At 43.6% G+C, this 21263-nt stretch overlaps 1 protein-coding gene across 1 annotated transcript in view; it reads right to left on the bottom strand.

Annotated features, from left to right (window-relative positions):
- TSPAN7 (tetraspanin 7) overlaps window positions 1-20757 on the bottom strand; it is a 92168-nt gene extending 71411 nt beyond the window's left edge. The window contains exon 1 of the mRNA XM_062624099.1: window positions 20611-20757. Within this exon, the coding sequence (XP_062480083.1) occupies window positions 20611-20691 (81 nt within the window). The 5' untranslated portion in view covers window positions 20692-20757. The remainder of the gene's footprint in view (window positions 1-20610) is intronic.
- Between the last annotated feature and the right edge of the window lie 506 nt (window positions 20758-21263).

Raw genomic sequence — 21263 nt, 5'->3', positions numbered from 1 at the left:
TTATACCATGATGGCATGATGTAAGGCAGCACAGGGATGTCTTCCCCTACTTATTCCCAGGGCTGCTTCTATCCCAACGCATCCCTCTGAGACCCACTGATCCCACAGACCAGCCTGTCCCCAATCCCATATCTCTCCTCACCAACGCCCCCCTCCCCCCCAAAAAATTAGCAGGGGCAGCTGGGCAGAATCTTCTCATCCCAAGGGATGGGGAACTGAAGGGGGAGCAGAGAGAGGTATGAAATTGGCTCCACAATGAAGGCTACAAACCAAATCCTACAGCCTTTTAGAGTTATCTGGTGTTTCATACATGCAGAACAGCTCTACTCCCGTCATGCCAATATACCGCCCATCACTGCATCCACATAGGCACTCTGCTACTGACACAGGCATCTTTAGCAAAAGTGAAATGTACCAGAAAGCAAATGCAGAGGGCAATAAAACAACATGCCCTGCCAGCCTCATCTCCTCTTCCATCTGCCTGATTTATTCTACCTAGCCATTCACTTATATTACCGGCCATCAATTGACTGGTTGGTTGCCTCAAGCATCAGTTTCCCTTTGCTCTTCTCTTCTCCATTAACTTTTACCTTCCTCCTCCATATGTCCCCTCCTCTCTTTCCATCAGCCCACTATTTCTGCTTTTATATCTTTGCCTGCACACCAAATTCTGTCAGCTGTTGGTGTCTACATTTCACACAGCTAGAAACAGGCAGCCAGCAGCACTAACAACCACACTCATTCCTGGTGGGTGGAGGAAGCTGTGTGAAGGAAGAAAAGCCCAGAGGAAAGAAAGAACAACCCCTGCCCCAAAGGCATGCTATCACGGTCTTAAAGAGTGAAGGGCAGGGACGCCCAGCGCAGCCAGTCTCCTTGCTCCCACCCCATAGGGAAGGGTAAGCTGCTGCTTCCTGGCAGCCGCCTGACACCCTGAGACCTGCAGCATTCCTGCCTGCCACTGGAGGATAATGCATGAGCACAACACAATGCAGCACTGGGCTTGACTTATTTGTTTTCAAAACGAGCTTTGCCTTGCCTGGGCATGGGGGGAAACACTTAATCACTGCAAACACCACAGGCAGCCTGCCTGCAACACCACCTCTGGGGAATACCTGGATGGTGCTGCCGATAGCCACACAGCAAGTAAGGATTCACCCATTTGTTTGGAGAGACCATACTGTCCAGGAGGGTTAGCTGTGAATGACATGACAAGAAACCTCTGTAGGACTCACAGCCCAGTTTGCACTCCTGACACCTCTGCGCATGCCGGTGCCTCATCTGATGCTATGCAGTGCGTCAGCACACACTGCACCAAAGCTTATGCTTTTGCAGTCCCCTTCACACTTTTATTTTCCATTTTTTCACCTCACCTCACTCCTCCCCTCCCTTTTTTAATGCAGTGCAGCCTTTTTTTGTTCCCCCTGTATGCTGCTGAATGTAGGAAAAATACCCAAACCAATGCATCTCAAGGGCAGAAGAGGACCTGAGTGAGAGGGCAAGCAATGCCACTCAGGGCGCAGGTGCCAAGGGCAGGGCAGGTGGCTGTACTGAGCATGCACACTAAATAACCACAGCCTCACTGGGAAAGCATTGCAAATCCAAGATACAGCTGGCACAGGACGGATTTAGTGTGGTTATGCTATTCAGCACTGGCATAAACTCCCTCTTGCCCCATGGCTGCAACCCCTGGCACTGTAGTGCAGTTGCCCCCTCCATGTGTTAGCAGCGCCAAAGAGGCAGATCCTCCCCAAACACATTACTCTCCAAAACTGCTGAACAAGGGTAAAATCACAGGGAAAACAGCCTGCAGTGAGTGCTGGGACTTCCAAACTGTACCACAGCCCAAAAGCCCCAGCAGCATTTGGGCTACTGACAAGCTGGGTAGAATTTCAGATAGAGGGAGCCCAGAAAGGGGAAGGCAGGTTCATCTAAACCAAACCAAAAACATATGTTAAACCTTTAAACTGGGTGGGGGGAGAAATAATAAAATGAGAGAGAGAAATATGATTTCACCAGCAGTTTTTAAATGAAAGGCAACAGGGAAGTGCAAAAGCACGGATGATGCATTACCTGTGGACCAGGTCATAAAATCTCTGCAGCCTCAAGCTGGGGACAGTACAGGTGCTGGCAAAATGCAGAGGGGATAAAGTCTGAATGAATTGCCCCATTTAAAAAAGACAAGGGAAAATAGGGAACTAGAACAAATATATATACTCGTACATAAGATGGTGGAAGTCTAAAATGCATGATGAAGACTAAACTGGGGGAGGATGAAGTGTTTGGTTTTAAATGAAGATGCCAACACACTACCCACATCAGGAACTTGGTTAAAGGGAGGTAGTAATGGGGATTCTTTAAAAACAAGCTACGTATTACCTAGGAAAGAGAAACTGGATTATATCAGTGGGGAAATAGCACTGCCTTAGCCATGTGATGACCAAAAGTAGAAATAGTCATTATAAAAGCCAAAGAAATCCACTGCCATTCTCCATAAGGATCCCAAATCATGGGAGCCAGTATGAAAGAAAACTAAAGAGAACAAGCAGCTGCAAAGGTGATACATTTGTGGGATGTGGCAAGATTGTTTAAACATACACATCTAGTAAGTGCAAGGCAAATAGTAACTGCCAGAGGAGGCATCAGAAAAACCCAAAGTAAGCTGCCACCATGAAGGAGCAGTCTGACATATGAACCTTTGTGGCTATCCTTACATCAAAAGACAAATGCTACAGGTCCATCTCTTGTGCCCCGCTGACACCAGCGCTGAGTCCTGGCGAAGCTTCGTGGCAGCTGTTTGGGAAGGGACTACCTGATGGGACAGAGAGAACCTTCTAGTTAGCCATAAAGAAGTATTAAGAATGGGATATATGTTTTGCTTCCTTATTCTACTAGAACATAAGCTCAAACCATCAGAAGCAGAGGAAAGTTTGAACTTCAGGATTACTTCCAGGATGTTTATTATTATTATTATTATTATTATTACTACTACTTAGGTTAGGTTTCCATACAAATACCATTTTATCATTAGGCATTTCAGGACAAACTGTTTACCATTTATCTTTCTATTCCTGAAGCTGGAAGCCTCAAAGGCTCATCCTCACTTCCTCTGCCAATTTGAAATATGTATCAGTAATGTAAAAATCCACAGTCCCTTCTTACCGCAGGAACCAAATGCAAACCTTTACACTTCACAGTCATCCTGTGATTCTCTTGCCAGTTTCAAAGTCATAAAATGTTCATGGTTCATTGTAAGAGCCCTCACAAGTGAGCCAGAGAAAAGGCCAGCAATGGATAGTGTTATGACACCAATATTCTCCTTCCTAAGCAGGTAATGAAATGTCTTTTCCTCTAGCAGTGCTTGCCAAGCCCGCACAAAGGGAACCTGCCAATTACTATCTAGCAGCAAGGCTGAATTATGAGGTCAAAGTATTAATAATATTTTTTTTGTCCGTCAACTTGTGATCTATCCACAGATCTTTGAAAAGGAAAGAAGGGAACTACATTTAAACTCTTGTTTTGGGAAGAAGGAGGTCGTTAAATTTGGAATCTATGTAAGCTATGCAGCCCTTACCACAATTTCTTAGGTAACTTCTCATGTCTATCAAGATGAGATTTTATATATAGCAGCCAGCGTGTGAGCAGCCCCCAAGCTAGTATATTACACAACAGTAACTTGTTGTGTAATAACAACTTCCTTATCATCCAGCTCCTAATCTCCCCAACAGAACAAGGAGGGAAAGAGCAGGCTCAGAACAGGCTTCTGACTGCTGTGAGAAGACCCGACCCAGAACAAATTCATTTGCTGGTGGCTTTCCACCCCCTCCTTGCTCACCAGGCCTCTAACAAATTAATGAGCCATTTCTTAAGAGCAGAGCTTAAGGAGGGAAATGCAAGGGAGAGTTAACATTAAATATTTTGATCCCTTCAACAGCTTAGGTACAAAAGCAGGGAGTACCTCCTTTGTCATTCTCCATAAAGTATGCCACAGCACTCCATCACAGAGCTAACAGAGAACAGGAGAGCCAGATGGACAGCATGTCCATTTAAGTGCATTTGAACGTTTTGCACAGTCATGTATTCTGTGGCCTCTGGTGAAAGAGGGGATAAACTCAAACTTTTCTTCCCCTGAAAGACCAAAAATGTATTTCTAGTCATGTCTCCACAAATGAGATCACTGGTAAAAAGCAGGGCATGGGACTGGAGTGATCATCTAAGTTCAATGCTCTGAAAATATCCTGCATCAATTCTAGCTCCTACAGGAGGGACAAACTCGTATGAGTTCTAAACCTGGCCAATTGAAAAGGAAAATTGAACTCCCAGTAAGAACTCTGCAGTCAAACACCAGTTGAGGGATTCTGAACAAACTGGGAAAAAAACCTCAAAGCAAACCAAAAACTCATACAAGCTTTTAAAATCCTCTGATTTATTAGTTAAATTATAGAATAATTTGCTCCTGAGAATGAAAAATAGGTATATCAGTAGATATATATAGTGCTGGAGCACCTCTCCTACGAATTCAGGCTGAGAAAGTTGGACTTGTTCAGCCTGGAGAAGAGAAGGCCCTGGGGACATGTTACAGCTGCCTTCCTGTACCTAAAGGGGGCCTACAAAAAAACTGAAGAGGGACTTTTTTAAAACGGGAGGTAGTGAGAGGACAAGGTAATGGCTTTAAACTGAAAGAGGGGAGATACAGAAGGAAGAGAAATTTCTGAAGTATCTCAGCCATTCCTTGGAAACTCAGCAGAAGACAGTATGGTCACTACAGTCATGAAAGCTATTCAGTTCTCTAAGCTGAAGTGACTGCTTCAAGGAAGATTACTTTCTACAGAAGAAAATGAGTTCACAAACACATAGTGGAACAATGATTTTACTTTAATACCAAATGAGGCAATAGATGCTTTAAATGTAGGGAAGGCAGTTTCCAAAATAAGAAGTCCCGTGTTAATTTGGCAAGAGATATTTATCCCTATTTCTTGTATGACCAGAAAAGCTTCTAAGTAAGCCCATGCAGAATTTGGCTTTACTCCAGATTCAAGTGTCTGTGTATGTGGAGCAAGGGGAGAGGAGCAGTTTCCACTGCCTTACTTGATTTCCTCTTCTCTCCCAGAGCAATTCAGAGGCAGCCTCATGGATCTTTTCATAACGCATTGCCACTTTTTCTGCTTATGCTCAAAAGACAGATGTTAAGACGGCAGAAACTACTGTCACTGCAGTGATGCAGCACTAGGAAAGTGCAACTTTAATAAGCCAAGTTGTGAGACAAATGCTTCCAGGTCAGGCTGAGGAGAAGTGTTTTCTCCTTGCTCAGATGCCCAAGGATAAAGTCTCAGCCCGACAAGATCACCTTAGTTAATCTTCCACATCATTCTCTGGGCACTTGTAATGTGTTTTATCTACTACAGGTTATCACCCTACTGTTGAGAAAAGAAGTCAAAACATTACATTGTCCCATGGTTCACATAAGCTCTAGTTACCTTACATGAAGCAAAGACAGCTTAGTGTCTGTCCATCCAGGGGGAAGGTAAAGGATTTAAGTTCAAACTGTGCCAGGGGGAGAACTGAATGAAATGTTATCTTCTAAACTGCACTCTCCTAGGACAACAACAGAAAAACAAACAAACAAACAAAACATATACAAAAAAATACCAAAAAAACCCACAACAAAACAAAATAATAAAAAAACCAAACCACAACAAAACCCAAACCAACCCCAAACAAATAAACAAGACAACCCAACAAACCACAAAACAAAGATTTTCCCATGTCTGACAGGGAATTTGAAGTTTTTCACATTTTTATTAATGTGAAAAGGGACAGTTTCCTGCCTCCCAGATATGTGTTTTCTTAGCGCCAAGAGGAGACAGATCATAATCTGTATATTAAGAGCCCTCTGAAAGGCCCGATCTACCAAATCACAATCACACAGCTGCATCTAGGGTCTCTTGGCCTTTGCCTGCTGCCACCTTGACAAACAAACAACATAATGCAGTACACAAAGCAAATTCTAACTTCAGCGGTTGTGCCTAAGCCTTAGCCACCTTACCAGAATCAAAGATTTACCTCCACAGACTATGTTTAAGATCACAGCTTTCTTCATCCATGCTTTTTCCCTCTCTCTTAGAGATGTGCCTACTACTACAAATGAACACCAAGGCAGAGTACAGAGGATGCTGCCAGCCCGGCATTAATAAGAGATGGCTCTAGAAGAGGAACTCTGCAAAGCAGCCATTTTCTGATGTATACTCTTCTCTTTAGCCTTCTGCCCATCAAGGTGCCTAAACATTTTAGTGCAGGAGCAAAGCTAGCAGGTCTGAAATGTCTACAACTAATTCTGGTTTTCTTTCTTTAGTTTTGCATTAGTTACTACATTTTAAAGCTATTCTGTGTTAAAGTGTAAACGGAAGAAAGATTACATCATGAAATGGGCTGCTGTCTTCTGTGTACTTTCTCACACAGTGCTTTTGATTAGAGGATAAGTCAAAAAAGGGCAGAAAACCAGCAAGCGCAGCAATTTTATCCAAGAAGATGTATAATTTCAATATCATTGATATATCCCAACATGAACCACATATGTTGATTTTCAAGTATGCCAAGACTTGGAATAAAGAATGCCAAAAATCAGGTTTCCACAATTCCAGTGCCAGCTGTGCTCCCTCCTGGGAAATACTCACAATGCAATCCAAAATACATACGTAGATAACACTGGCTCCCACCCCTATGATCTTTCCTGTCCTAGCTAGCATGGGCCATCTGTTACTACTTAGCAGGCAGCCCCACTAGCTACTAGACTGATACTACTTACACTAAAAGGATGAAATGAACTACCAGCAAAATTGCATTAAGGAGTCTTTCCTAAGGAACTTGTAATTTACCATTTGAAAAGTGTAATTTAAACGGCGCCATATAAGGTGATAAAAGATACCAAAACATGAGCTGAGCCACACAGGCCAGTCTCTGTCTCTGCATGATACCACATATGGAGAAGAAGTGGGAAACAGAAATCATGCTGTAGCTTACCTGAAAATTCTCTTTTATTGAGGTAGCAATGTCCAGGAATGGCAGAGAAATTAATGACATTTTGCTGAGTCCCTGATGAGCCCTTTCCCCTCTTGTTCATCAGATCATGCAAGAGGATAAGAACAAAACAGTGACTGCTCTAAATTCCTCTGCTCTGCTCGCAGCCTGATCAGCTGAGTAATAGCCATTGCAAGAGTTAGGATAAAACTGCACAGGGACCATCAGAAGAAAACCAGTCTGTCATTCACTTAAAGCCACTCAGACTCAAGATGCTGGTGAATGGTCACTTCTTTCCCCGTGAGCTGTCCCCACCTACACCCACCAAACAACACCAGCTTAATCTATGGCTAGTAAAAACACTTAATTTAACTGACACAAAGCCAAGGGCAGGCAGCATTAACTTCTTCCAGAAGGGCCTCACTGGGCTGTGTATAGAGAGCAAAGACCTACACTATGGGCTACAGTGTAGGCTGTCAGCATGAACAAAGCCCCTTCTTCTTGAAGAAGTCCCCAGACTAGATGCTTCCTCTATTAAGTGACTTGAAATCCTCACAACTTATTCTAGCCTTAAATGGCAGCTTGGGAAGCCCACTCTGTTCTTTCCAGCACAACTCAACCTCACCCTGGTAGATGTTAGTGTACTTTTCCTGTGCTAAAAGAGACTTCTGAGAGCTGCCATCCCCACATAGACTGTACTTTGTAGCTGTTCAATTAAAATTTAGCAAAGAAAACTGCTAATAACTCTTTGCAGCTGTCACAGAATCCACTGCACGAATAAATTAGAGAGAAATCCTTCTTTAGCTAAGAGGTCAGTCTAATTGCTAGGATCACTTGACAACCTCAGTTAGAAAATGTGGCAGAATCCACTAATCACAAAATTCTGCATACTAGTGTTTAACCAGAGCTCCATGTTAGCAACATCCTTCTCCATACCACAAAGCACAGTAAAAGTAAGAAAACTAGCTTGTTCTAGAGGTCAGCATTTAAACTCTGTCTTGCCTGCCACATTTGGTATATACTATGGAGATAACAAATCACTGACACTTAGCACAAAGAGGATGAGGAAGACATTCTTAAGCAGGCACATCGAGTTTCCCTCCTTTGAGGCCAACATGCTTGCTCCCAAGCTAAATGATCTTTCAAAACAGAGGTGGATATCCACCTACAGAAATGTGCACCTACTTCCTTGAAGGAAACCTATGCCCTCTTATACTCTGCATGAGGGGATTTGGGTTATTTTTTCCCCCACAAAAGGGCTTGCCTGATCTATGAAGTCAGGAAAGTTGCCTGGATCATTCCCAGCTGTGAAAGCCCACTCACCTGGGGGCCAGTTGTCATGCACTGGTAGCTCTGATCCCTCTTGCAACATATTGGGCAACCTGAAATGCTTTTCCCAGTGCATTCTGCATGCAACTCCAGAATAAAGAACATGATGGTCTACTAATTTCATGGTTCAGATAAAGCCAGCTGCTCCTTCCAACAGCAGTATTCATTAGACTTCACAGAAATACTCCCATACTCTACAAGCTACCTTAACAGTAGGTAAAATGCAATTTTTATTTCAGCTTGCTGTTTCGGCAATTGAAGTAAGATGTCTATGTGAGTGCTACAATGTAGTAGTTATTACAGTCAGGGACTTAAAATAACTGATTAACAGCTGTGCCAAATTTGACACAGCTGTTCCTTAGACATATTGCTTGACTTACATCAGTGCCTGTCTATAAAATGGGCATGACAACTATTACTTTTGAAGGACTATCACTGTTAAATAAATCCAAACATCTTTTTTTCCCATGAGTATTTACACAATGCTTCTTAAGGACAACAGCATTTAAAGAACAGAGAAAACACAATACACAACTGTCAATGTAAAAACCCCACCATATTAACATACAGGAAACAGCCAGGCCCCATTTTTTCCAGAATTTAATCCAAACAACGTGCACTCTGACATGCCTTCTGATTCTGGCCATAATACTCAGCATTCATTCATCCACCAGCTGACTCACGTGTGATCCCACAGCACACTACCTCATAATCACATCTACATAGTGGGTCTTTTGCTCTCATGTTCTTTAGTTTAGGCTTTGTGTCTATAGCAGCTGCAAAATTTTAAAGGTAATTCTACCTCTTTTGGAGTAATGGAACCACCACCATGGAGGAGCAGCCATCTTCTTGTGAAATGATGTTGCGCTGCAAAAGCAGAAGGGCAACCAAAGCAAGTATAGAGATAGGAGGCAGAACTTGACAAGTTTTCTGTCTTGACAGAGAAAGGGAAAAAAAGTTTATTCTTCCGAGATAGCCAGCACAAGAATGAGTGACAGACCTTATCAATCACAACTCTATGGGAATTCTGTGGGTTCCAAACCAGAACAACCTTCTGTTTCACTGAACCTGAATATTAAGCACAGGTGAGTTTAAAACACAATGAGCTGACTGCATAAAACAGTCTGGTCATCTATGATTCTCACTGATTTTAAGCAGAGCAAACTCAGTCCACCCATATGTACTCATCAACCTCAGCTGATTTAATTAATCTTAAAATGTCTTTTTTATATCATATCATTTTTCTTACCAGTGTAGCACTAACATACAATATAGAGAAAATATGCTTTCCAAAGGCTAATGTTACTGCCACGTAGACTTGGACTTGGGTGCACAACTGATCAACTGGTGAATGGTACTAGAAGAAAAACTGGTTAAATGTTTCTCACTAATGAGGTGGCTCTCATTTTTATATCATTATATATGACAGATTGCCTAAGAGCAAAGACTTAGCATGAAATTCTTCTTGATGTCCTTCAGATTTAGAGGTCTGCCATCTTACGTACTTTACATATTTGATGGTGCTGGAAAAAATAGGAAGTCATTTTGGTTTAACTCCAACATGAAACTGCAAAGCCAAGCACCTCATGAAATTAAAAGAATAAATCAACTAAGTGGTTGGGGCTTGGTTATATCCTTCATCTTGAAGAGATTGCTCTGTTGTACAAAACAGCCCAGCTCCTTGCTTTTAATACTGGATATTCTTCAGGGTACACGGATTAATCCTGTCTGGTCCCCTGGCACTCTGAGGCCAGCAAGTGAGGGGGGAGGGAACACTAAATCTGATACTTCTGTTAAAAAATAGCTATGGTGCAGCATGCTCAGGTTTCCCTACAGGGACCGGGTTTGTTTTGTATTTCTCTGTTTCTCTGCATAAGTATCCCATGTGTGTCTTGCCAGCTCACAGAAACTGAGGCAACTTTTCCATATTGTTCTGCACAATTTCACTAGGTGAAAATTCTCTCTCCCACAGAGGTACCTATTTTAAGTACAGCCATCTTTCACATCAGAAAGCAACTAGCCATTGCTTACAAAACACAACCCTCCTGGAAGTGGGAGGGTTTATTTTTGTTTCTGGTTTCAGTTGAAAATAATGCAATTGCTGGGTGAAACACTTGGTTTATTTACCACACTGCTTGGTCCAGCACATCTCCTGCAGCTTGTAATTTCATGGGCTGGTGAGCTCCATGGGACTTCCCACCCCACAGCTGCCCCAGGGCTGGTCCCTGGCTATGGCAGGGTCCACCTTGGATGGAGCAAGGACCAGTGGTCCTGTCTGGCATGCCTTTCCAGTGAGTGTGCTGGTAAACATGGCCAAGAGTAGGTGAGCTCAGGACTGTGAGTGAACAGAAGGCACTGGGTGGTCCTTTCATGGAACCATACAATGGGTTGGGTTGGAAGGAAGCTTAAAGATCATCTAGTTCAAACCCTCCTCCCATGGGCAGGAACACCTTCCATTAGACCAGGTAGCTCAAAGCCTCATCCAATTTCTCCATGCTGGAACGATGCTCAGCAAAAAACACTGCTTTGAAGCAGGGAGACCAAAGGGGAAAAATAAAAAAAAAGGAGTAATTTTCCATAAATTAAGAAAGAAAGTAGTTGTCTACAAGGCCATGGGCAAAGAGAAAAGTTGCCCCATCCTGACAGTGAGAGTTCTGCACCGGCACTCTGAAAGCTGCACAAAGATCCTGAACATAGTAGATACAGCAAGGTCTTGCTGCCTCCTAGAAAGGCTGTATGCTTCCCCAATCCTACTGCCATGACAAAAATAAACCCATAATGCCATCCTCATAAACTACTTCTTCTTTGATGTCTTAAAGGTGTGACCTCCCATTAGTAAGTCCTGACTCCATCCCTTCTCACCATCCCCTGTTTTATGAGAACAGACAGCAAGGAATACACTAGGGCATGACTTGTGTGTTCCAGGAAGGAACATTGAAATACTCCTGACAGCCAGCTCCCTGACATCTTGAGATCCTGGTTCTTTCTTCAGGACCTTTTAAACTGTGCTTGAATACAAAAAGACCCCTAAAGTCCACAGGTGATGCATAGATGGCCTGCAAGTTGCTCTGGGACAAGAGAAATTAATTTAAGCCTCTAGGTCATTTGACCTGCATAATTTAACTCAGCAGTCTACCGGAAAGAGAAACTCAGTCCCAGATAATGCATACACTGATCTCAGTATTAACTAGCAACTGCAATCTGGGCCTGCTTCAACTGACACAAAGATGCAGCTGCACAAAAAAATAATTTCTAACATAGTATCAATGACCTGGAAACCACGAGGAAGTTAAAAAAAAAAAAAAAGTCTCTAAACATGCAATAGTATCCGCTTCTGGTTTCCTATAAAACATTATTTTGCAGGCAATTTGAATCACGCTCTATATGCAATCAGTGCGCACATCCTACATCCAGCACAGGGGAGCTGCAGCAGTAAAAATGATCCCAATGATGAGATGCAGCCATCAGAATTGAAGCACTGCGGGTAAACAACCTATCTGTATTTTTGTTTCCTCTTTGTTTTCAAGGAGAAACAGAAGTGACATGCACTTAATTATGTTATCACTACAAGCCTTATTAAAGCCAGTCAGATGTTAAGCACTATTGAAGTGTAGCGTATAGCGGAGGATTGAGTTTCCATCCTTTCTTCTCTTAATACATACCTGGAAAGTGTCTTCTCCTTTATCTTAACCTACTCTTACAAGAATAAAAGCCACAGCTTTCCTGATAGATTTCTGGTGTTTTGATTGTCTTTTGACACAGTGGTGGCAACTGCAAGTTGTAATGAAAATTCTTTGGCCAGCAGACTATTAAGGAGCACAATAGAAATAATGTTATCTTCCCCTCTTCCCTTCACCTGAGGAAATTTGCAGCAATCCTTCCACCTCAGATAGCTTTTGGAATTAATCTGCATGCATTTCTATAAACTGTATACAATGTCCTTCACATTTTCTTTGGTGAGGTCAGAGCAGAGCATTTGGAGAGCCCCAGGCAGTCACTCACCTTTGCATTATCTTATAACATGGATAAAAAGCCCAGTCCAGGCATACATCCTTGCAGACTGCATGAGCCCCAGACCCAAGGTTCCCTACCTCTGTTACAGGCTTTCAACTCTGGGTGGGCCACAAGCCCCAGATATGACTTTGAAGCCAACACACTTCATAGATCTCCAGAAGGGCAAGCCTTGGTTCTGCCTAATTGGACTGATTCAACATATGCCATGACACCACCCATGATGGCATAAACTCACCTAAGTTTCAAGTCTACCTACAAAAACGACGTTACCTGGCATAATCAGGAAATCCTTGTGTCTTTGAAAACTTCATTTTTTTAGGATTTCCCAAATCACTAACAGTTTCCATCCCTAAGAAAACTACCAAAACTTCAGATTTTGATATAGCTCCTATTTATTTTTAGAAACATACAAAATGAGCACTTTTTCACATTCTGTTGCCAAAAATGCTAAGTAATTTATTCTAAGCACTTCAAAGTTGTTGCCAGATGGAGGCCAACCCACTGGAAACTCCATTCTAAAGATAAATGTTTTTAAAACTTACCAAAGGATGAAATCACGCTGGTCTAGCTGAAATTCAGTTGCAGGGAATGTGCTTAGGTCCTCGTAAAACGAATAATTCCTTGTGGGCTAGAAATTTCTTGTGGGTGAGTTGTAAATGTACTTTGCTGGTGGTGGTCAGTGTAATTTGTGTTCCCATATACTGTATTCTCTGAAGCAGCACATGTAACTTGGTCAGGAACAAGACAGAAGATCTTGTTAGTTTCATTGATAATTTCAGTCATATGGTATCTGCAGGCCTGAGCCACTCATTTCTATCTGAAGTCATTAAGGCACTCAGTGGTTGCAAGGGCCATACAGCAGGGCTTCTATCACTTCCCAGTTTTAGGGAAATGTAAGTGGTCTTCTTCCTATGATATTTCCAGGGTTTAATCCACTCCTCTTCTCTCCTTCATCTCTGCTGCACCATATAAGCATGCCAACCTTTTCCTTAGGTCTAGCCTCAAGGCCCACAGACTTGCAGATTAAGTCCACTACATCATTATTAACACCATCACATTATCCTAGCAAATAAACTCTTTAAAAGTCTGCTAAAAACCTAAAAAAGAACATTTCAACCTGATCCATCCAAATCCTCATACAGCCCAAACCAAATCCAACCTTTTCTCAAAGTTCACAGCAAATAACTCTGAGAAATAAACGTTCACAAGACACAATTTCAGCCTTCTGCCCAGCCCAGGAAGCTCTGCAGGTCCTGCTGCCTTCTGGTGAACCCAGCCTAGTTTCCAGACGGGGGTCTCCTTGGGCACTGCACAGTAACCAGCCACAACCTGAACTCGGCATGGCAATTCCCAGAGATGGGAAAAGTGAGAAATTGAGAGGGAAGAAGAGCTGCCTCCTTCTTTGAAGGATTTTAGCACTGTCCCCAGAATCTTATAGATGAAAAAAGAACATCTGGAAAATATCTTGCAAAGCACCACATGGAAATTACAGAAAAATTAACAGCATCGCTTCCATTCTTTTATTACACTCTTAAAAATCCTGTGGCCTACTCCCAGAGCTCAAAGAACCAGCTCAGCTATGAAATAACGTTAATCCTGTAAGACATGAGCATGCCATGCTTCAGAGTCCCTCTAGTACAAGAGAAATTTAAATGTTTCCCTCTCATAACCCAGAACTGTTATAAAGACAGAACATGTAAGCCATCTGCCCACCATAGTGAAAGAGATCTAAGATGGAAAGAGGCCTGCTCTACTGATGTGAAGGATCTATTCTCCAAAGGATGATTAAATACTAATTAACAATGATGAGCTTAAAGAAATAACAACACGCAAATAAAACTGGCATTAGAGTAACTGTCATCTCCTCCTTTTAGTCACCTCTGGAGTCTTGTGTTTTATTCTGAAGATTCAGTCCCCTAGGTTTGGAAGACATTGAGGTCAAAAGGATTTTCATCCACAATTTGGTGGATGTAGAACAGACTTGGTATTGCAGTTTAAAGCTAGCATTTCTGTAACAAGTATCACTGCACTTTAAAAGGATGAGAAAGATTGAGGATGTTTCTGCAAGCTCACATGCACAAAGAACCTTTCTGGATATTCATCGATTAACTCACTGGCACATAAATTTGTAGGACAGTTGCAACAACCAAAGAAATGATGAGAAAAATCCAGAGATGGAGACAACTAATTTAGGCAGCCTAATTTACCACCCTGACAGAACAGGGAATTGATAAATAGTCACATAATCAGAGATGAAATCAGATTCTTGGAGCCACTTTAAATTCCCTTGGTTTACCTACAATAATTGCCTCCATTTCCCTGACAAGCAAGGCTGGCATGAACCAGCACCTAAGAAAAAGGGCTTTACTGCCTTTCCCATGGAAAAGTACTAACCCTTCCCTAGAATTTGTAGCTACACTGTTTAGGCCACACAACTGGTTGCTTAGAGCAGGAGTGAAGGCTGAACAGCCGAAGTGTTTCCTATGCATACCTCAGTACTCCTCCACAGCCCTATCCCATCGCTCGCGAAAAAGCAAGGACTTCTGCCATTGCTTGTTTATGAATGCATCCTACATCTTCCCAAACATAACTTCATCTACTATCCCTCTTCACCAGTCCAAACTGATCTGTTAAAGTGAAAAAGATTCCATCCCCAAACTAGAGAACTGTCCAGACACAAATTCCAAGGTCAAGGTGTAGCAGGTACCTTGTCAAGATGTAAGCATAGTTACACAAGCAGCAAGAAAAGAAGGAGCAACAGCAAAGTCTATTACTGCTTTATATTACAGAATCGTAGAATGGTTTGGTTTGGAAGGGATCTGCAAGCTCACCTAGATCCAACCCCTGCCATGGTCAGGGACACCTTCCACTAGACCAGGTTGCTCAAAGCCCTGCCCAACCTGGCCTTGAACACTTCCAGGGATGGGGCAGCCACAGCTTCTCTGGGAAACCTGTGCCAGTGCCTCAACACCCTCACAGGGAAGATTTTCACAGTATAGGAAAATCACAGCTTTACCTTCTTCCTTTACTTGCACTTAGCAGAGCTGGCATGGTGGCATGGCTCTCTGCTATCAGGACTGTTATTAAGGGGGTTTATATCACAGATGAGATAAAAAAACCCACAAAAGTAAGCCAAGTTGGGTAAGTACCCCAAAAGGGAAAGCTTAATCTGGAGCTGTGATTTTAAACATCATCTAGCCTTCTTTTTTTTTTTTTTTTCCCCTTTTAATCCAGTTATTTATTACCCAACAGAATTCACCTGGGGCTACGCTCACAAGAAAACACAGTTATCTTTAATCTTCCTTGTATGTTATTATGAAAAACAGAACAGAAAACAACCGACTTAAGGAGGCAACTGCATGAAGTTTGTGCCTAAACAACGGAGCACTCCAAATCCAGCATAATGAGGATATTGTTTATTTTTGAGAGTGTAATATTTCTGGATTCCAGGTAACTATGTGCAAATGGTAAAACTTATTTCTAAAAATATAGCAATGATGACTTTGCAGTCAATGGAACTACCAAAATATTAAGCAATCTAAGCCACATGGGAGAGCTAAACCATTTCCAAAATACTTCCTTTAAAACCATCTGCTATCAGATATTTAAGAAAAATAAAAGAAAAAACTTAAGCATGGCAAAAGTTATTAAAAAGACCAGACACATGCTGAAACCAGTGCAGAAGCACTGCAAAGAAGTTCTGGGGAGAAAAACAGTAATTTCAGCAACCCAGCTGGACATCCATAATGAAGCTAACTAATGGCACCAGTAACTCAAAGGGACATGAAAATTGAATCCCATATTAAAATGTACAGCTCAAACGGCTGCATGTGAAGATGGGTCAGCAGTTCAGCCATAAATTTCTGTTACAGAGCAGGCCACTGCGACTGCTCTTTGTCTCAGGCATTTCCCAGAAAATGGCTTTATGAGCTCCTGAGATGGTGGGTGAATGCCACCTCTGCTGTATGGCTGCAGCTTGAGCAATGCAGCTGCCTGTCCCCCACCAGTGACGTCCTGCTTGAGGAAGCCTGAGAAAAGAGGGAGATGCGGGAGATGCTCCTCCAAATCGAACGCCAGCTCTGCCCTTGCCTACTGACCAGAGGGGGGCCTGAGTCCGTCGTTCTTCATGGGACCATCTTCTGACCACCCTGCCCTCCACACACCCACATTCATGCAAGCCACCAGCGAAAATAGCTGAAAGAACAATGCTATGGAAACATGCAGTTTCAAGCTGTTTTAGAACTGTGCTGGCTGAGGCCTCACAACCAAGTGGTGCTTCCACCGCACTCTAGTCCATGGCCCTCCTGCCACCTGCTCACCTCCATGGGGTCATACCAGAATGCACAGGTGCATTTTCCAAGCAATAAAACCTTGGAAAACTAAACTCTTACTCTTGCAAATAGGTATCTTAGTTCTGTTTATATCACATAGCAAAAACCAAGCCAAGTTCTAAGAACCTAATTCAGCATCCAAAATATTGATCTTGGTCGGAAGATATTCTTCAGATCAGTAACCCGCCTTTGAAATATATCTGAATGGAAATTCTACTCATATGCTTTTATTACATTAATTAACAGCAAGAAACACCCATACCAGCAGGACAGCACACACAAAGCATTTATTTGAGAGCCAAGTGTCCCACAGTGTCTAAAATCAGAAGCTACTCACTTTGCTACAGTGCCTATTTGGGGCAACAAGCTTCGCATGGAAGTTGAAACACACTTTCTGAAGCCCCATAACTCTAAGGACCACTGCATGCATCCTTAAATCTCTCCTCCAAAACACATTGAGACAGGCTGTTAATGTGACAACAAAATATATTTTAAAGCCTACAGTGAAATGTTAAGTATACATACATTTTAAGACATAAGTTCACTTAAGAAGTAGGTAAATGTAAGATACTGAGGGTGCTTAAAGGTTTTAGTCCTCTACAAAAAATTCACTTTGAATCCTAATCCAAAATTCATCTTCCCTTAAAAGCAAGACAGATTATATCTTGATTTTCTATGCAAGCAATTTATGATGCCCAAAAGAAGAAAAATAAAAATACCTAACAGCCAAGCAGTGCTTTCCATTGCCTTTTTTAATCTGCTAGTTACAAACCAGATGCATTCAGTACAGAATTCTGATTAGGGAAAAAATGGCTGTAGAATTTTTATTACTATGTCCCTTAAGGACCAAAAGTGGTAACCCTAGGCATTTAATGTGTACTATGAATAACAATACATATGAGTACATAAAAAGCTTGTTATCTCAGTTTATGGAATTTTTTTACCGTGTTGATACATTTACGGAAAGAAGTCAGGAAGCATGGTGAAGGGGAGGAGAGGAAGCTATCAAAATAACAAATACCGTTAAATAAAACCTATTTGGAAAAGAACAGGCTACACAGTATCAAATTTGAATGAACCATGTCTCTTCATTACTGCCCTGCAGCTCCCATGTAGTCAGTGGAGTCTCATTTAATGCTTCTACTAAAAGCCTTCATCTACATACATCTCACTCATTGATACAAATGCAATTCATATTTAACCCTGACAAATAATCACACATGACAGAATCAGTCTGTATTGTCTTCTTTTATCTCTTTAATAAACAGAGTAAACACAGAGAAGTCCTTCTGGATGTTTCAAAACAGCCCACTGGATTCAAAAAAGCGTCTTCTCCCCCTGTCCCTTCACATCACAATCCATAACCACCTGGCCAGATATATCTGAAAGATTTCTACCACATACCTCCTGTCACAGGATGGCTTTCCTCCCTGGGTTATACCGCAACTCCTTCCCCACAGCTAGAAGAAAACCCGTACAAACTGCAGCTGAACAATGCAGGGTTTTCTCCTTCAGAAATCAGCTTACAACCTCTCCAAAACACATGGGAAGCCATCAGAATAAAATTCTACAAACCGGCCAGTTGTGGCACTGGCATGGTTTCCTCCTGGTATTCAGATGGGTGCATGTAATAGTTCCTCCTATTGAATCCTTCCCATATTTTCAGCTCTGCGGATTCATGGGGACCCAATCTGAATTACAGTGACTCCAGAGCCAGCAGCTTGTAAGGGTACAAAGAGTACCCCAGAAAATAATGGGAGGAAGGTGGGAAAGGAAGTAAGAGACAACTCTCTGCATCCCTCAGCTCTCAAACTTGCCTGTATAAAGAAAATGAGGATACGGCCAGGGCACACCATGTTTCTACTCTACTCAGGGCAGCTTGCTCCAATTTATATGAAATGGGTTGATTCAAAGCCCAGAAAGGGACTGAAAATGGAAAATAGATTCTGTTCTTCTGTGCTGAAAGGAAGACCCACTGATGAAGATGTAGGGTCTGCTGTTCACTACTCTGGACCTTTACCAAGCTCTCTGTTGTGTTCTCCTAATGAGATCTGCCTAGGTTTTCCTAGGTTGGGGCCTTGGGAAACCAGATGCAACAGCAAGAATGATTTAAAAGAAATTTGTTCTCTTTTGCATGGTTGCAGGATTCTGTCTCCAAATATTTATTTCTTCCTCCTTTTCCAGGCTCAATGAAGAGGACAGACAAACACCCTAACTGCTGTCAGGTATTAAGTAACTGGAAGAGCCACATTAACTGGGCCATGCCCTTGGAGAAGACTGGGATGCAGGGGAGCCTGACAGACAGTTCAGAGGAAAAGAATTTGCAGTAGAGCATCCCGGCGGCGCAGATGTATCACTGTCGCCCAGACTGGAGCTCAGCTGTGTTATTTAGCCTATGAGGTCCCAGCTGTCAACCTGGCCTGGCATCATGACAACCTACAGCGCAGATGCCCTTAGCCAGCTGCTTGGCTCCACATACAATTCTCTCTTTTTTAATGAGATTAGTGTTCGTGCAATGTGCTAGCTCGACGGGCATGCTGATTTAAGTCCTCTGTTTAGTCAGGCTGCAGAGGATACAGCGGTCACTTTCTAAAAAGACGCCATTTGAAAAGATTGCGTGAATTCACCAGAGCTCCTGCAGTTGCTCATCAATCACAGGAAGAAGAGAGGTTTCTTATAGATCTGTTGAGAACAGAGGGCTGGAAAGGGTAAATACTGGAATTGTGGTAAGTGTATAAACCTAGCAGCCTACCTCGAGACTAGCATAAAGGATCTATTTGCCAGCAAAAAACCCCAACAGATGATTCCGGCTTCATATTCATTTCAGTCATCAGACACATCTGCTGCAGTTACCATCGAAATCATTAAAAAAGAAGGGGGATATGTTCAATGTTGGGAGGGTTGATAACGTAAAGGTACTGCCATAAGTCTGGATTAGCAAAATGACTTTTGGTTACACTGCTTCAAAAAGCTTAGTTTAGGAAATTACAGTTGAAACAGTTAAAGTCCTGTGTTAGCTGTTAAGATGTAAAACATTATTGCCATGAATAAGCAATTCTGTGTTCAGAATGCTTTTTTAAGCAGAGTGATGAAAATGTGAGTTAACTCCCTTTCACTGACACTTTTCACGGCAAGCTATTAAAACAGTAACGCACAATCAGCATCGCTTGCTAGAAGCGCCAAATCCGCTCCAGCGCGTTTTATCGATGATGTGCAGATGATGGTCTCTATCAGTACACGGTGGGGCCATTATCGGCCGCTGTTACCATGTACCACGAAAAGCTCCCCAGGCTGCAGACCGCCGCCACCAGACGCTGCTCATGCCCGGGATCTGCTGAGTAACCAGGTCGTTGCAGAATCCCCCAGCCTCGGGGGTCTCCTGAAATCCCCCGGCTCCCCCTCCATCAAGTGCTGCAACTCAATTAATGCATCTGGGTCATAAACATGGGTTACGGGAGCCTGGGCCGGGTTACGAAACGCAGCGCGGCGGACACAGCGGGCGGCAGCCAGCACCCAGGTGAGACCGGACCGAGCCTCGGGGGACCGGGAGGGAGGCCCCGCGGCGCGACGGGGATGCGGGGGACCCGCGCTCCCGGTCCAGCCGGCCTGAGAGGCGGCAGAGAGGAGGGCGACCACGGCGGCAGCCGGGGAGACCCCCGCAACTTTCCCCCGCGGGGAGTATTTGCTCGTCCCCAGAAGAGGCAGAAAAATTGATTTATATACATATGCGTGTATGTGCATATATATATACACATATGTGTGTGTATACACATACATACTCCGACCTCATCAGAGCTACGTCCCCGTACAGCACACCGGTGACACCGCGGCGGAGCCCCCCGCAGCCCGCCCCGGGGGTGCCGGGCCCTGCCGGTGGGTCGGTGGGTGGATGTGTGGCCGCGCCGCGCCGCGCCGCACTCACCCAGAAGACGAAGGAGTAGATGATGAGGAGGGTTTTCAGACACGTTATCACGGGTTTGGTCTCCATTCTCCTCGATGCCATAATACTGAGATCCCGGCTGCGGGCTGGGCGCCGGAGGAGGAGGAGGAGGGAGGGAACAGGGAGGAGGGGCGGTGGGCGGTGAGCTCAGCGCTGGGCTCGGCCCGGCCCGCTGCGCCTGCTGCCAGGGGGCGCTGCCCTCGGTGCGCCACTGAGGGGTTTGGGGGGGAGCCTTGAGGGGTGCGGAATGTTGGGCGGCCGAGGTTTGCTGAAGTGGTTCAAGGAGTGGGGAAAAGCTTGAGGTTCTGAGGGATGCAGTGAAATACACCCACACCAGCAGCCCCGTTTTCATGTGGAGATGCTCGCAGGCGTTCCTTGACCTGCTCAGCGAGTGGGAGCTGGATGGGGAATTGCCAGTATGGGAGGAAACGTCATTCAGTGTCATGGTGAAAATCTGTTTGTGTTGAAGCTGTAAGGCTGTGGAGACCGTGGCAAGTGCGAGAAATGTAGGTTTAACGGTGCTTTGATTGCAGCCAGATCATACGAGTGAGGCAGGCTGTGTCTAAGAGCCAGAGCTCTGCACTGAATCCATTTGGGAGGCTCGGCATCCCTCTTCAGATCTCTGCCATGCCTCC

This window comes from Pezoporus occidentalis, unplaced genomic scaffold (genome assembly GCF_034315485.1).
Source record: "Pezoporus occidentalis ecotype Australia unplaced genomic scaffold, CSIRO_AGI_Poc_V1 ctg261, whole genome shotgun sequence".
In the NCBI taxonomy this organism is placed as follows: Eukaryota; Metazoa; Chordata; class Aves; order Psittaciformes; family Psittacidae; genus Pezoporus; species Pezoporus occidentalis.
Note: the sequence above shows the minus strand (reverse complement) of the source record. Positions and strands in the feature narration are given on the sequence as shown.